Source organism: Musa acuminata, chromosome BXJ3-3, assembly GCF_036884655.1.
Source record: "Musa acuminata AAA Group cultivar baxijiao chromosome BXJ3-3, Cavendish_Baxijiao_AAA, whole genome shotgun sequence".
Taxonomy (NCBI): domain Eukaryota; kingdom Viridiplantae; phylum Streptophyta; class Magnoliopsida; order Zingiberales; family Musaceae; genus Musa; species Musa acuminata.
In genome coordinates, this window is record NC_088351.1 from 8176315 (window position 1) to 8189951 (window position 13637).

The following is a 13637-nucleotide window of genomic DNA, read 5'->3' on the forward strand; positions in this document are numbered from 1 at the left end:
TGCAATTCCACCCTTAAGCTTGAGGGCCTTGTTGACGATACTTTCACCTCCTATTTTAACATAACATTGTGTACATTAACATTTGTTTGTCAAAATTATCAAGTGCAAGAGATAATAATAATGTATGTGATGAGGTGATTTCACGTATCTATCCGTGGTGTTTGGTAATAAGTCTCTCTAGTAACTATCGCTATGAAACACTCCAATTAATCCCAAATCATACGATTAATGCGATATGAAAATATTAAATATTCAATAGCCTCTAATATTAATGGCATCGTTTCAAAAAATTACTAATGTAGATAAGTTTTAATTGGTTAATTGATGTTCTGGAGATTTCGAGGGGTATATGGAAATATAATTATATTCTAAACTAAAATTTATTATTTTATAATTATTTATAATTATATAACCAACTAAAATTTATCCGTGTCGTCTTTGTTAAAGCCACTTGCGGTTTCTATTTTCTGGGGGCGGCCAACTTATTTCTTCCTTCCTTGTTCCAGAAGGCCTTTTCATTGGGATTTGGGTGTTTGCGGTCTGTTCGAGAGAGAGAAAAGATCCAAGAAAGAGATCAGCAGCAAGGATCTGTAGTGTCAAATATGGGAAGCGAGGCGGAGCCGGCGAAGCTCCTCCTGCCCTACCTACAGAGGGCCGACGAGCTTCAGAAGCACGAGCCCCTCGTCGCCTACTACTGTACCACCATCCAATTCCATATTATTCGATTCTTTTTGGAATACTTCTCACCCTTAGTAACCCTAGATTTGGCCCCCTTTTTGATCGTTCATTCGATTGGTTGGTTGCAGGTCGATTGTACGCTATGGAGCGAGGGCTTAAGATTCCGCAGAAGGATCGCACCAAGACCACCAACGCCCTCCTCCTTTCCCTCATGAACCAACTCGAAAAGGTCGGTGTACTCTTTTCTTCTTTTTATTGATTAAATTGATCTTTTTTTTCATCTCCTCGTGGTGTAAAATTCGATATCTTTTTTCTTTTCCGCGTGTGATCGTTTGTTGATTTAGGGTTGCGAAGAATTCCGCACTCTAAAGTTGATATTTTTTCCCCTAAAATTTGTTGATTGATATGAGCTGAATTGCATGTTTGTTAAGGTGCATCTCTATTTTTTTTACTTGGATGATGTTATTGCTATTCGAATTTTTTTTAGATTAATCTGAACTTGTCTTCTTGTTTATTCATGTTTGTGGATAGACTTTTTTATTACTAAGGATATTAGGGAAAGTGGATTGACTTCCAAGTTGTCGCTGAGCCATGTTTCCTAGATGTACACTTCTGCTTCCCATCATGCAACAATAAGGAATATAGAATTCTATTTAATGAAAGTCACGGTTTTTCTTTTCTGTCAATGTGAAATATGATGAGAAGATTGGTGGGACTACGATTCTTAGAAGTTTCTTCTATTCTGCATTTCATGTTGTTTTGATTTATTGTTTAAAACTCAGCAGTGGTACCAATATCCCGTCTTTTATATATTCACTATAGCTTTTCTGAATGGCCATACATGTATTACAGATCCATATCATTGCTTCCTGTTATGTTCCTTTTATATGGAAATATAAAAATGTTATGAAACTAGATGAAAACGTTTAAAGTACAGGTAAGCTTTGAAAGTCATGTGACCTTTACAAATTAGTTTGTGGCTAGCTACAATGTACCAGATCCATAGACTTAGTGACACAAGAATGTTGATGCTAGGATTGGTGCTTCGTGTTCTTTGAGAAAACAAAATAATACAAGTTCATATTTGTCAAACTTGTGGTCATGGAGGGTTAAATAATACAACAATTTGTCAAAATTGTTGTTGAGATTACAAAACTGTTATTTGCATCAATGGGATATGATCAGTTCCATATTTCAGTAATCAGGAAAGATAGAATAAGATCAAAGAATCATGAAGAAATACAACAAGCTATGTGACACTTGTATTATATGATGATATTTCCCCAATGGAGCTAAATTTCCGGTAAGATTTATATAGCTGACCTCAATAATGTGAGACAATTTGCTATTCTTATTGCATCAATACTAATAGCAGCCTTTGTCATCCTATCAGATCTAGAAATGTTTTATGCACTTTTGTATTTCATTGTTTGAGCATGCAATTTGCCTTTCTCTTATGCAAATGGGTTGTGTTGATCAATTATTAAAGATTTGTAATTAAACAGTGTCAACTAAACTTAATTGTGTGTCAAGTAATTTAAAATTATTTTGAGGAAGCTGAAATATTTGCAAATTGTACTTGTCTCTGTTCCTTGTCCACTAAGCTTAATCGTGTATCATGTGTTAAATTCAACTTTCACCCATTATTAAGCACAATTGTTTCATGTTAATCTAGTGACTCTCCAGCTGGCAATTAAGACTTTAGTTTTACATTGATGGCTTGGTAATATCTAAAGACAATAAAATTTTCTAAGAATCATCATTTAGAAGTTTCATCTGGAAATTATAATTTGAATGGAGAATCTTTTTATTGATGCAAGATGCTGCAACTTCTCACAGGATAAGAAATCAGTAAAACTAGGGCCTGATGACTACCTTTATGTGGAAGGTTTTGCATCTAATCTTTTTGCAAAGGCAGATAAGCAAGATCGTGCTGGGCGTGCAGATTTGTATGTATTACAACTTGTTCTTATATTTTCAATTATTTATACATTCTCCTAAGACATTTAGCAGGTTCTTTAGTATCATAAATATCAGAAATCTTATGAGATATACATGTTTCAGGAATACTGCGAAAACCTTTTATGCTGCCAGCATCTTCTTCGAGATTCTGTGTCAATTTGGTGAGCTGCAGCCTGATGTAAGTTATTCATGTCACTGGTAACTTAAAGTTGCCTTGATCTGTGATTCAATTTGAGCAAGTTGGCTTATGCTGGTCATGATGCACTTTCCAGATTGAGCAAAAACAGAAATATGCGGTTTGGAAAGCTGCAGATATAAGGAAAGCCTTGAAAGAAGGCCGGCAGCCGGATCCAGGTCCTCCTGTTGGTGATGCAGATCTATCAATTTCCTCAAGTCCTTCAAGCAACACTTATGTATGCATTTTAACTTGCGTTGCCTCATTGATTGAGAAAATAATGCAGCATGTTTATTTTTCTTGGAACTAAAACCATATGTTTAGCAAGATAGCTTATTATTTTTCCTCCCTTTCTTTGGTGCTCTTAAGTCTTATACATTTTTATCAAGTATTCTGAACTCTGAAGTCCTGTATGTTTTTATCAAGTATTGATAAATTTTAATGCATACCAAGAGGAAAATGATTTTAAACACAAAAGTTATTGTAACTACATACACCAGTAAGCTTGGCAGAATATATAATTTATCACAAATGCATTCTGTTTTCTGAAGGTTCTATGTGCTTATATTAAGAATTGACAAGCTTTTACTTGTGCTTTTTAGAACACATTGGTAGTAATTACGTAGTCCAGTGAGCATGGCAAAAATTTTGTTTTGCCAAGTCATGGATTTATTTATTTAAAAGGATAAATTAAATCACTAATCCTTGAACTTTGTATCAAATTTGATCAGATCCCTAAAACTCTAATTTTGGTTAACTTTTACCAAAGAGGTCGGCTAAAGTGAGAGTAATCATCCATATTGCATATGCTTTAATGGTAAAGTTGAACAGCATGTTCCTACTTTTTTTACCATGTTCAGCCATGATATTATTTCCTCGATCATAGGAGAAATTTCCTCAATCATAGGAGAAGTCGTATGTTCCTTGGTGTCAAGGAGTGTCCTGAAAGTTTCTAAATCATAGGAGAAGTTATGTGTTGCTTGGTGTCAAGATGTGTCCTGAAAGTTTCTAGTTGTTTCTATGAACCAAACGTAACAAATTGGAGGTCCTTTTAACATGCTTAGAATAGGATTTGCTGGTGGTTAGGAGTTTGAATCGTCTTGTCTCCTAACATCTTGATGCATCTTTAGACTGTTAATAAATATTCTTGTTATACAAAAGAAATTGCCTAATTGGTTTGTAAAATCTGGAATCATCGTTTTATCCTTTGTCAGGATCTTCAACCAAGTAATAGTTTCTCCTCTAGCCAGCAAGGTGGTGGTGCATCACCTCAGCATGTAGATAAGGTCAATTTTTTTAATTTCTGTCCATAGTTTGCCCAGAAAGGTGTTGCTGATATCTCCCTCTTTTTTTTTTCTTGTGCTACAGAACCTGGGAAGAAATGAGAATTTTGCAGCTAGCTATCAAACTGTTGACTTATCATCCCAGCAAACTGATGGGGTTAACTTGCAGGGTTTTGGTCAATCACCTATGGCACCATCATCATCTTATACCGGTCCTGATTATCCTAGTGATATTCACCATCATCAACCAACGAGCACACCTGAATATTCTGCTTACTCCGAGCAATATGAGCATCATTCCTTTACAAATGAGCATGGACCTATGCCTCCAAATAGTCACTCTCCAGAAAACCCTAGCCCTTCTTTTTCTTATCCTAATTTTCAGTCTTACCCAAGCTTCCATGATAGCACCTTTCCTTCTGCCCCTTCGCATCAGCCTTCTTACTACCATGCCCATGATTCTGCTTACTCTCACCAACCTGCTCCTGTTTCACATTACACACCATCAGTGCAGTACGCTTCTGGCAGTGTCAACCAGAATCATGCGGTACAAGCTCCTCCATCTGCTGAGAGGTACAAGTATGACAGCAATTATCAGCCATCTGCGGAGAAAATTGCCGAGGCTCACAAGGCAGCAAGGTTTGCTGTCGGTGCTCTTGCGTTCGATGATGTCTCTGTTGCGGTGGATTTTCTTCAGCGCTCGCTCGAACTTTTGACCAATCCTTCAGCTCAAACTCATTAGTTTGGATTGTGTTGGTGTCATTTATGCCGCCCGAAAACCAGTGCTGCTTATATTGATATTATTGTTTGTATCGCAGTGTGTGATCCATGGCTAATTTTCACTATCAACTCGACTGGTGGATCTTAAATTTTTTATCATGTGCTTATATGCAGTAAAAAAAAAAAATATATGCTCAAAGCTTGTTCTCTACTTGCATGGCGAACTTGAAATAGATACAAATTTGTGCAGGTTTCTTATTAGAGAAAAGCAACTCTACACCCCTTCATGTTAGCGGAGGAACCCTAATTGGTGTTTGGGGGGCCCATGAGGAACCCACTCGTTGGGTCATCCACCATGTAATTTCCCTCTCTCTGATCGCCGCATGCTTGGTAAGAAGTACTTGCAAGATATTTTAACCACGCATTAATTTCGATATTGAATAAGGATGACAGCACATTGGATCTCGCCATTATTGATCTAATGCATTAATATCGATCGATCTGAAATAGTGCTAGATTTATGAGCTTGACCACCTCATTAGCTGGTGGATTCATTGCTTGGATGTTGCTAATCCCATAAGCGTATCCGTTGGGCGAAGCACACCAGCAATAATACGAAATCCACTCTCTCAAAATCATGTTCCGTTGATCCTCGAATGAACCATATATACGATGGATTAACCTCCTTGAGATTCGTGCAACAGCTAGCCAGTAAATGGGTGTCAGGCTGTGCACAGCCGCATCACCTGAAATGAGGAGTTGGGCAGAGTCGGGTCCAAGATTTACCCGATCCGATAAAAGCTGTCGGGGATCCAGAATTCCACGTCTGCAACGCATTTGATACAATGAATAACACACAAATTTTATGAAGAGAGCAATTATAAAGGCTCCCCACACACAGTCAAAAGAGTCCAAACCCGCTCTCGGGCGCAATGCATGGCTTTGATTGAAATATGGAACAGAAGAATAGCTCCCCGCACACGCTACCAGACACTGTATTAAATTACACAGCATACGTAGTTGTAATGCACACACCACCACACTCTCAGAGACTTAGAAAACTCGCCTCTCGCTTTCAAACCCTGCGAACACCATTGCTGAAAGCATCGAATAGTCCCACCCCTTGGCAGCCTCCCAAAGTCAAACCCCAGCTCAGGAACACAGCCATACAAAACATACGCTCCCTGGTTGATGATCATTGTTTAGTTTGATTGCTAGTTGGCAAATGAGCCTTGATTGTGTTGAGAATGAGATCCAATAAATTCTTCTTGTTGCATTTTGCGTGTGCCGTGGTGCTCATCATATCCCAAATTAAAAGAACAGGGCTGCATTATGAGTGATTGGAATGAGCATGAATTGTTGCATCGTTTCCTGTGACACTTGGCGTTGATGGCGAAAATAAAACAGCATGCTTATGAAGTTGTCTGTGATTCAAAATGTTACGGAATGATCAACATATAGAAGCCAACTTGCACCACAACGAGTACATAAGGAACTGAAGTAACAGGGAGGAGATACAAGGGAAACCAGTCGAATTTACTTCCATCGACATCTAATTCTTCATAAAGGCGGCATTATGACTTTAGATATCGGATTATCCTTTAGAACAAGAAAAGACAAGAAGCTGTAGTAGACGCTAAGGGGGAAAAAATTAATTGCCTGACTATCCCGTGTATGCCATCGATCGCCAATGAGTTCATCATCTAAAACCCATGTTTTTTGACCTACTTCTGTGGTTGAGACCCGAAGAAAGTTTCCGAAATGGCTCGTGGAATGCCGTGAGCAAGAACAAGAGCCGGTAGAGTATCGCAAGGGGAAGTCTCCTGCAAGATACAGCAGCACCCGCCGCCTCAGCCTTCATGCTGTCGTGGGGCAGCAAAGAACGGAGAGCGAGAGAGGGCCAAAAGAGAAGAAGAAGAGAAAGGAAGATGCGCAAGTAGATGGTGGGTGGTGGTGCTACTCGGAGATAAAAGAAACACCAAGGAGAAGATGATGGGGGTCTTAAAGAAAGAGGATATGAGAGAGGAATAAGAAAAGGGAGGAAGGGTGTTGCCAAGAAGATGACGAGGGTTTTGTTGACTTCCTTTTCCCCTTTCTCCACTTCATGCGGTTTCTTGTCGGCCTCTACTCCCTCCAAGCTGATAAACATCATTATCATTTTACTATCATTACTTACTTCCCTGCATGATAATTATTTCCCCCCGTTTCTTGTAGAATGCATGCATTAATTATTTCCATGTGACAAAATCCACTCATATATATATATATATATATGATACAAAGATCCAATGGATTGTCAAATGGGCGATTGATTTGACCGCTGGCTTTGCTTCCGAAGCACGGGTCTCGAAGGTGGAAGAGCGCGGGTGGAGATTTGGGGAATCCAAACCCGACAACAGCGGTCGGGTTCAAGCCCGGTTTGAAGGGATGTGGGGCCCAAGAATGTTCTCCCACCGCCACTGCCCCGTTCGCTTGCATCCGTCAGCGTCGTCCTCAAGAAGCTGATCCGAGAGTTCTTCCCTATTGCTTACGCTCTTATAAGTGAGCTCTATCTCTCAGGGAAATTATGAGAGAGAGAGAGACTGTGTGTTTTGGTGAAAGAATCATTAATTCCAGCATTTGTTTTCATGTTCTTCTCTACAGTGGAAGCTGCACAAACAAAAAAGAAATGAGAACAGTAACATCTCAGATTAATATTTCTGAGCAGCTCCTCTGTGGAAGATCAAGAACAAATCTTTGGCTGCAACATATCCCTCTATAATGGAGAGATAAACACAAGTATCTGCAGAAAAAGACATGCCTATGTTGTTCCAATTGGCCACTTGCTGTCCAGCTTTCATCACATTATTTCTCCTTCGACTGCACTCCCTTTCCAGCTCTATAGTTGCATAGTCTAATATCTCTTTGCACTAATTATCCAGAGATGACAAAAGATGTCAATTAATTAATGATTCCTTTCAAGAACCATGTTGTTCTTGATTTTTCTTTTCATGATATATAACATAGGAAGCATTGAGGGGACTAAAGAGAGAGTCTCATGTTACTAAGTATCGAAAGCATGGCATATTTTGATTGATCCACAAATTAATAGGCTTAATCTGTGGAGTTGTATCGGTGTCCAATCTAATGTATATTAATTCTAATTAGTTTAACTCAAACCCAATCCGATGATAAAAGAATAACAATGGTAAATTACTTTTATCTTTAAAACAAGAGGCGAAGTAACAACAATTAAGAATAGTCAGAAAAAAGAAAAAAAGAAAAGAATTTAATACATCAGTTGCCCCAAAGTTCTGTTCTAAAGGATCACTTCGCATGTGGGAAGATGACCAAATGAACAACATTTCACATGGCTAGATGGCTTGACAATAGAAAGCTACTTCACATGGATCATTCATGTCCTCAGTCCAAAGACTGGCTAAAATCTTCCATTCTTTCTTGTTTCACATGCTCTTGCTTCCAAATATACACCACCTATTGTTCCCATTTTGGAACCATGGTGTGTGTCCTTAATGGCTACTCAAATTCAAGGTGGCACTATGATGACAAGCAATTCAATGTGTTGCATAAGCTTTGATTATTCACCAAATAAAAAAAAAAAAAAGGTCACCATAGCACATCTCAACTTTCTCTCAACAGTAAGATTGACACTAATAACATTTTGTGCCATAACATCCTCTGACTGCAAGGCAGACAAACTTTAAAAGGCATGGAACTTGTTCAGCATGCCATCATCATCATCATCATCATCATCATCTCTTATTTCAGGCAAAGTTTAAAGCATATTATCTCATAGAATGAAGTAAAACATCCCAATGTCCTCCATATCACTAAATGAAAGAACTATATCGACAGATAGTAGCTATAGCACAACACATGTAGCAAATTCCATTCAAACATCGCATCTACTCCACCATGAAGAATGACCAGAATTGAACCAAAAGAAAGCCAAGGCAGTGAATGTGCTGCATTCTGTGCTTTGAAGGATTCTCCAGAGAGCAGAGCCCCTCACATAATAAGCATCAGAACTCCAGAGAGAACCAGAACCAAGTAGTTGAAGAGGCAGATGCTGGTTCCGAATGAAGAACCATTAGTGGTTGACGACTCGGAAGATTTGGGAGCAGAAGCGATTCCGCTTTGGGTTGGAGACAGATCTGATGGTTTCTTGGTTTCTGGAGCCGGTGCCGGAGCTGGTGCTAGAGGCGGATCAGTGCTGAAGATTGCTAAAGGAAGCAAAACCTTATCGATCTGATAAAGTGCCACTGGAGCTGTTGACCAGACGCTGCTAGATATCTTCGAGGTTGCCCAGTTTGAAACAACACGAATGAGCCCAGACGTGTCGGTGACATTCAATGCATACTGCCCGCCAGCGAATGTACTGACCGGGTTCGAATTGCTCAGGTTCTTGAATTGAGACAGTGAGTAGAACTTAGGGAAGGCATGGTAGAGCATCAGGGTCCTCAGTTGGTTTTGGGTAAGATTGCCGAGGTCAGACTTCTCGAGGGCTGCGAAAGCTGAATCTTTTGGCACAAAGATGGTGATACCTTGTTTGCTGCTGTTAACCTGGTTCTGAAATGTATCGATGACTTTGGTTTGCAGTAGGTAGTTGAGGAAAGTGCTAAAAGGGCCAGCAACTGAAAGTAGGTCAGTGAGGTTCACAAGATGTGGTGCAGGAGCAGGAGCAGGCGCAGGTGCCGGAGATGGAGGTAGAAATGGGGCTGGAGGAGATTGTGCAGTCGTAGAAGAAGAGATCAACAGAGCTAGTAGAGTGCTTGCACAAAATATTGCTGTAAGCCCCATTTATCCAAATCCTCTCCTCTTCCTGTAGTATCACTTTGCAAGTCCCTGCAAGAAATCTGATCAGAATCAACAAACATATGCATACAAAACCCATTTTGATTGTTTGATACGAAATCACTGAATAATATCTCTTATGAAAATAAAGTTGTCATTTGGATTTCTTGTCTGAAATATTAACCAAGCAGAAAGAATTTTGTTCCATGCAATAGAGAATCATCAAATAACCATCAGACAAGAAGGCTTCACTGCTAGAGCTGTCTCTGCAGTGGAAAATTGTTAAGCTCGAGGAACACATGGAAGATTGAACCTTTCGGAATTTAGATCCAGAAAAATAGTCATCGAATTGGGAAATCAACGGCAGGGAATGAACCACAATTTTTGTAGATCATTCACATCCCAAGGGGGGAGCATATCAAGATGACATATGGAGTCAGAGAAGAAAAATAAACCCACAAGGTGAACGAATGTGATGCATGTTGATGTCTTAATATGAATGGACTGCTTCATCAAATTGAATGAGAAAGCACAAACATGCATCTGTCTGTTTCCTAAACCCCAAGTACACGAAAGCAACATCAATCTCTTCTACTGTGTTCAATCTTTAACGAAACAATAATAATAATAATAATGTTAGGAGAAGCAAAAAGACTAGTAGGTACAAAGATCTATAGCCATTTAACGAGAAATCATATCAGAAGGAAATCATGGACAATTAGACACAAAGATCTAGAGGTGATTTACCAAAGAAAGAAACAGGATCTAAAACCATAATCTTCATACGAAACTATTACATCATTACCAATCCCATGGTAGGAAAACCAGGAAAATGAGGGACAACATTGATCCCAAACAAGATCTAAAAGGCTCCAACCCTAGATTTACTTCATCCAAAAAAAATAAAAGAGGGGACAAATCCGTTGACCAAAAGAGTTTTGACAATAAAACATATTGCAAGTGAGAATCAAGAAATTCTAGTAACCTGAAGCAAGGGAATCCCTGCGGAAGATCTAACACAACAGAAGGCAGGAAGAATCTCAAAGAACACACTGCAAGTGGAGATCACCTTTGCCAAAGGATAATGCCACATATATTTACAACAGGCACATATAAAACCATAACGAGGAAACTAAATGCAGCGAGGAGGATGGTTTGAAGAACTGACCAAACCAGAGGAACTGCAAGGTGACCAGGAGAAGCACCAGCTCAATGGAGGTGGGGCTGTGAGGGCAGTCTAATATAAAGTGGAGTGGAGTGAAACCAAGGGTGGCAGGTGGTGAGGTGAGTAGGTAACTGTACCAGAAGGGGCCTAAGGTGGAGGCGATATGAAAGACCAACAGGAGAGAGAGAGAGAGAGATGCTACACCTTAGAAACTTGACAACCCATGTCAGGTAGGATTTCCAGACTGACCTTCCAACTAATACCCCTTTTCCTCTTCCTCAAACAATGTCCACCTTGCACTCTACCCCAAGTCCTGACACCAAATTTATCATGAGATGCATCGTAGTTCTCACTGCTACTTCTTGGAAGTTTGTCATATCGTGAGAGAACATTTGGTCTCATGGACGGTGGGATGGGTATAACGATGATCATAAACTTTTTTATATGTGATTTTGAATTAGAAATACTTTCGAATGGTAAATTAAATGTGGAAGCGGCTATGGATCTTGCAGCTGATCATGTGGTATCACGTCCGTGGACCAAATAAGTACGTACACCTTGAGAGGTATTCCCGACGGATGCCTTTGACCTAAACGATCGTAATCGGCATTGGCATTACTTTTACTCTGCGGCAAGGATCGACAGGTTTGGCAGGCGCAGCAGATTTTGTCCTTGGCATCACGATAAGTCTTCCGTTTTTAATTGTGTTCCACGGTCAGGGTCGTGCGGAAGATGTCACCATCGGGTCGGTCCCCTCGCGTAAACGTGTTCCAGCGAGGCACGTTAGGCGAGAGCGTTGGACTACTATTTGTCGGTCGGGAGAACATCTCGGCTTGCGCGGCATTCGCCGCGATAATCTCGCGAGATTTTTCTCAGGTTCGGATCTGAAGCTGAGACCCGGATCCGGATCCGATTACATTTCCAGAGATTTGACGTGGATTTAAAACACGTTAATGTTTTTTGTTTTTTTGTTTTGTTGCATGTAAAATTACAACTTCGAGTGACATTTCACGTCTAATCATCTCATACGTTGATTCTTCAAGCCTCACTTACTCGTGTTCTGTTCCTGAATAGATCATTTGCCTTGCAACTGCACTCATTAATTAAGGAAGATGATCATCCAATTTCCACACCAAACATCTATTCATACCGTGTTTCATCATCATTACAAAATGTGTTCAATGATCGAAGAGGATTTGTCATTATGAAACCAACCCTTCTTATAATATGATCTCATATGTTATATGATACCAATGCAAAGCCTAAAATGGCCAGCAAAGCACCTACCATGACTAATTAAATGTCGCGCATGTGAGCCGGCTACTCACTACCTAATCTGTGGCCTTCCGATTTCATCTCCACATATCTGCTGGTTATTATGGCGAATACTACCTGTGCTTTGGTTAATGCCATTTGATATATGTTTCTTAGTGTAACGCATCCACATCAACAAATCAACGCAGTTTCCTCGTCCGAGACAACAATGGGAGCAAACCGCGCATGTTGACATCTTCATCATCAAGAATTGAATTACCATGTATCGGAAATTAAGCTTGTTCTTGATGAGCAAGTGACCGACTCTAAAGATCGATGGACGATGGACAGGGGGACCTTTGATTGGCATAAGCCACCAAATAAGCCGTCGAAACCTTTTCCTACTCCCCACAAACTTAAGTTTGAGACTTGTTTGGTAAAACCGAGTGAAACAATGATCATGGACGTGTTTCCTGCTATCATTAGTCATCGTCCCACATAGATAAAGAAGCTATGTACCAACCTCACCGAGCTTGTTTTGCTGCATTCATGAACTAGTAACTTGCGTACACCATTGTGTTCTTTTACTATATACGTAGTAAGTGACATGTTACACCATTGTGTTATTTAAGATGAAGACAGAAATGACCATGGTCAGTAGACTAAGCAAGGAATACAGTAGGACTGCTCTTTCCTTCCCTTCAGGAACAGTATTGGGTACAAGCTTGTCAACGATGTGCAGAAGAGTTACCTCCAACTTCTGGTACAGTGAAGAATGTGAGCTACCATCGAATGATGATTCTTCCTCGATATTATAAAGGATTAATGTGTTGTAGAACTTACCTGCGGAAGTTGCATTTGGGCCAATGAGTAGTCGATGATGCTTTTAGCATTCCTGCAACAAGTTCAGAACTCATAAACAGGTTGGATACAGCAATGCTTAAGCAAATGACATTAATCCATCTATCAGTACCTTAGAAGTAATATGCCCGTGTACACTTGAACTGCAGAGATGGTGCAACCAAAGCTCAAGGGTAAGTTGTCCTTCGCAAGATCTGAAAGCCCAGGATTCACTTGCACGTCAAATCTATCAGAATTATGAATCAGTAAGGTTTGTGCCGCAGGACTTAGGTTTTGAGCAAGCATACTTGAGAACCATCTAAAGCCAATGTCAACTCCATAGCCCGCCGTCGGCTTCATCACCAACATGATGCTGTTCCGCACCATGAAAGAGTGCAGCATTTGAAGAGCTTTCTACAGTGATCCAACAGGTTTTCCTCATGAAATATAACATATCATGGTAACGCTGAGTTCGGTCAAGTTTCTACCTCACATAGCGCCAAAGGATGGAGAGGAAGACTACCGAAACAATATCGACATTCATCACCGATCAGTTCCGTGAATTTCTTGGAGCTTCTGTTCGTAATAGCTGAATGTAGTCTTATGGCTCTTTCGATGTTCCGGGGATCGTACCCTCCCACGTCTGATGACGACTTGGCTGCACTTGCAGGCAGTAATGGAGACTCACTGGGCTTCCTGCTGGACATGTTCCTCTTCAGCAAAGAGGGTAAGAAGCTTTTAGCATGTGAAGTTAAACATAGCTCGG

General features: G+C 40.1%; 2 protein-coding genes and 1 long non-coding RNA gene across 4 annotated transcripts; 1 reads left to right on the forward strand and 2 right to left on the reverse strand.

Moving 5' to 3' along the window:
• Positions 1 to 438: 438 nt before the first annotated feature.
• Positions 439 to 5029, forward strand: LOC135634046 (protein HOMOLOG OF MAMMALIAN LYST-INTERACTING PROTEIN 5-like). Its single transcript, XM_065144181.1, has 7 exons — positions 439 to 696; positions 807 to 907; positions 2518 to 2627; positions 2743 to 2818; positions 2913 to 3053; positions 4030 to 4101; positions 4184 to 5029. Exons 1-7 carry the CDS (start codon positions 603 to 605, stop codon positions 4838 to 4840), a joined length of 1251 nt encoding a protein of 416 aa, XP_065000253.1. The 5' UTR covers positions 439 to 602; the 3' UTR covers positions 4841 to 5029.
• Positions 5030 to 8555: 3526 nt separating this feature from the next.
• Positions 8556 to 10938, reverse strand: LOC103977881 (fasciclin-like arabinogalactan protein 7). Of its 2 annotated transcripts, none has more exons than XM_009393530.3 (2): positions 10781 to 10938; positions 8556 to 9663 (listed from the first exon to the last, which is right to left on the reverse strand). In XM_009393530.3, exon 2 carries the CDS (start codon positions 9616 to 9618, stop codon positions 8827 to 8829), a length of 792 nt encoding a protein of 263 aa, XP_009391805.1. In that variant the 5' UTR covers positions 9619 to 9663; positions 10781 to 10938; the 3' UTR covers positions 8556 to 8826. The 2 variants fall into 2 exon arrangements, with proteins under 2 accessions (XP_009391805.1, XP_018679606.1); XM_018824061.2 differs by lacking the exon at positions 10781 to 10938 and adding an exon at positions 10598 to 10712.
• A 2068-nt stretch (positions 10939 to 13006) lies between these two features.
• Positions 13007 to 13637, reverse strand: LOC135633566 (uncharacterized). Its single transcript, XR_010495057.1, has 3 exons — positions 13360 to 13637; positions 13180 to 13285; positions 13007 to 13086 (listed from the first exon to the last, which is right to left on the reverse strand). It is a non-coding gene; the product is annotated as an uncharacterized LOC135633566 (long non-coding RNA).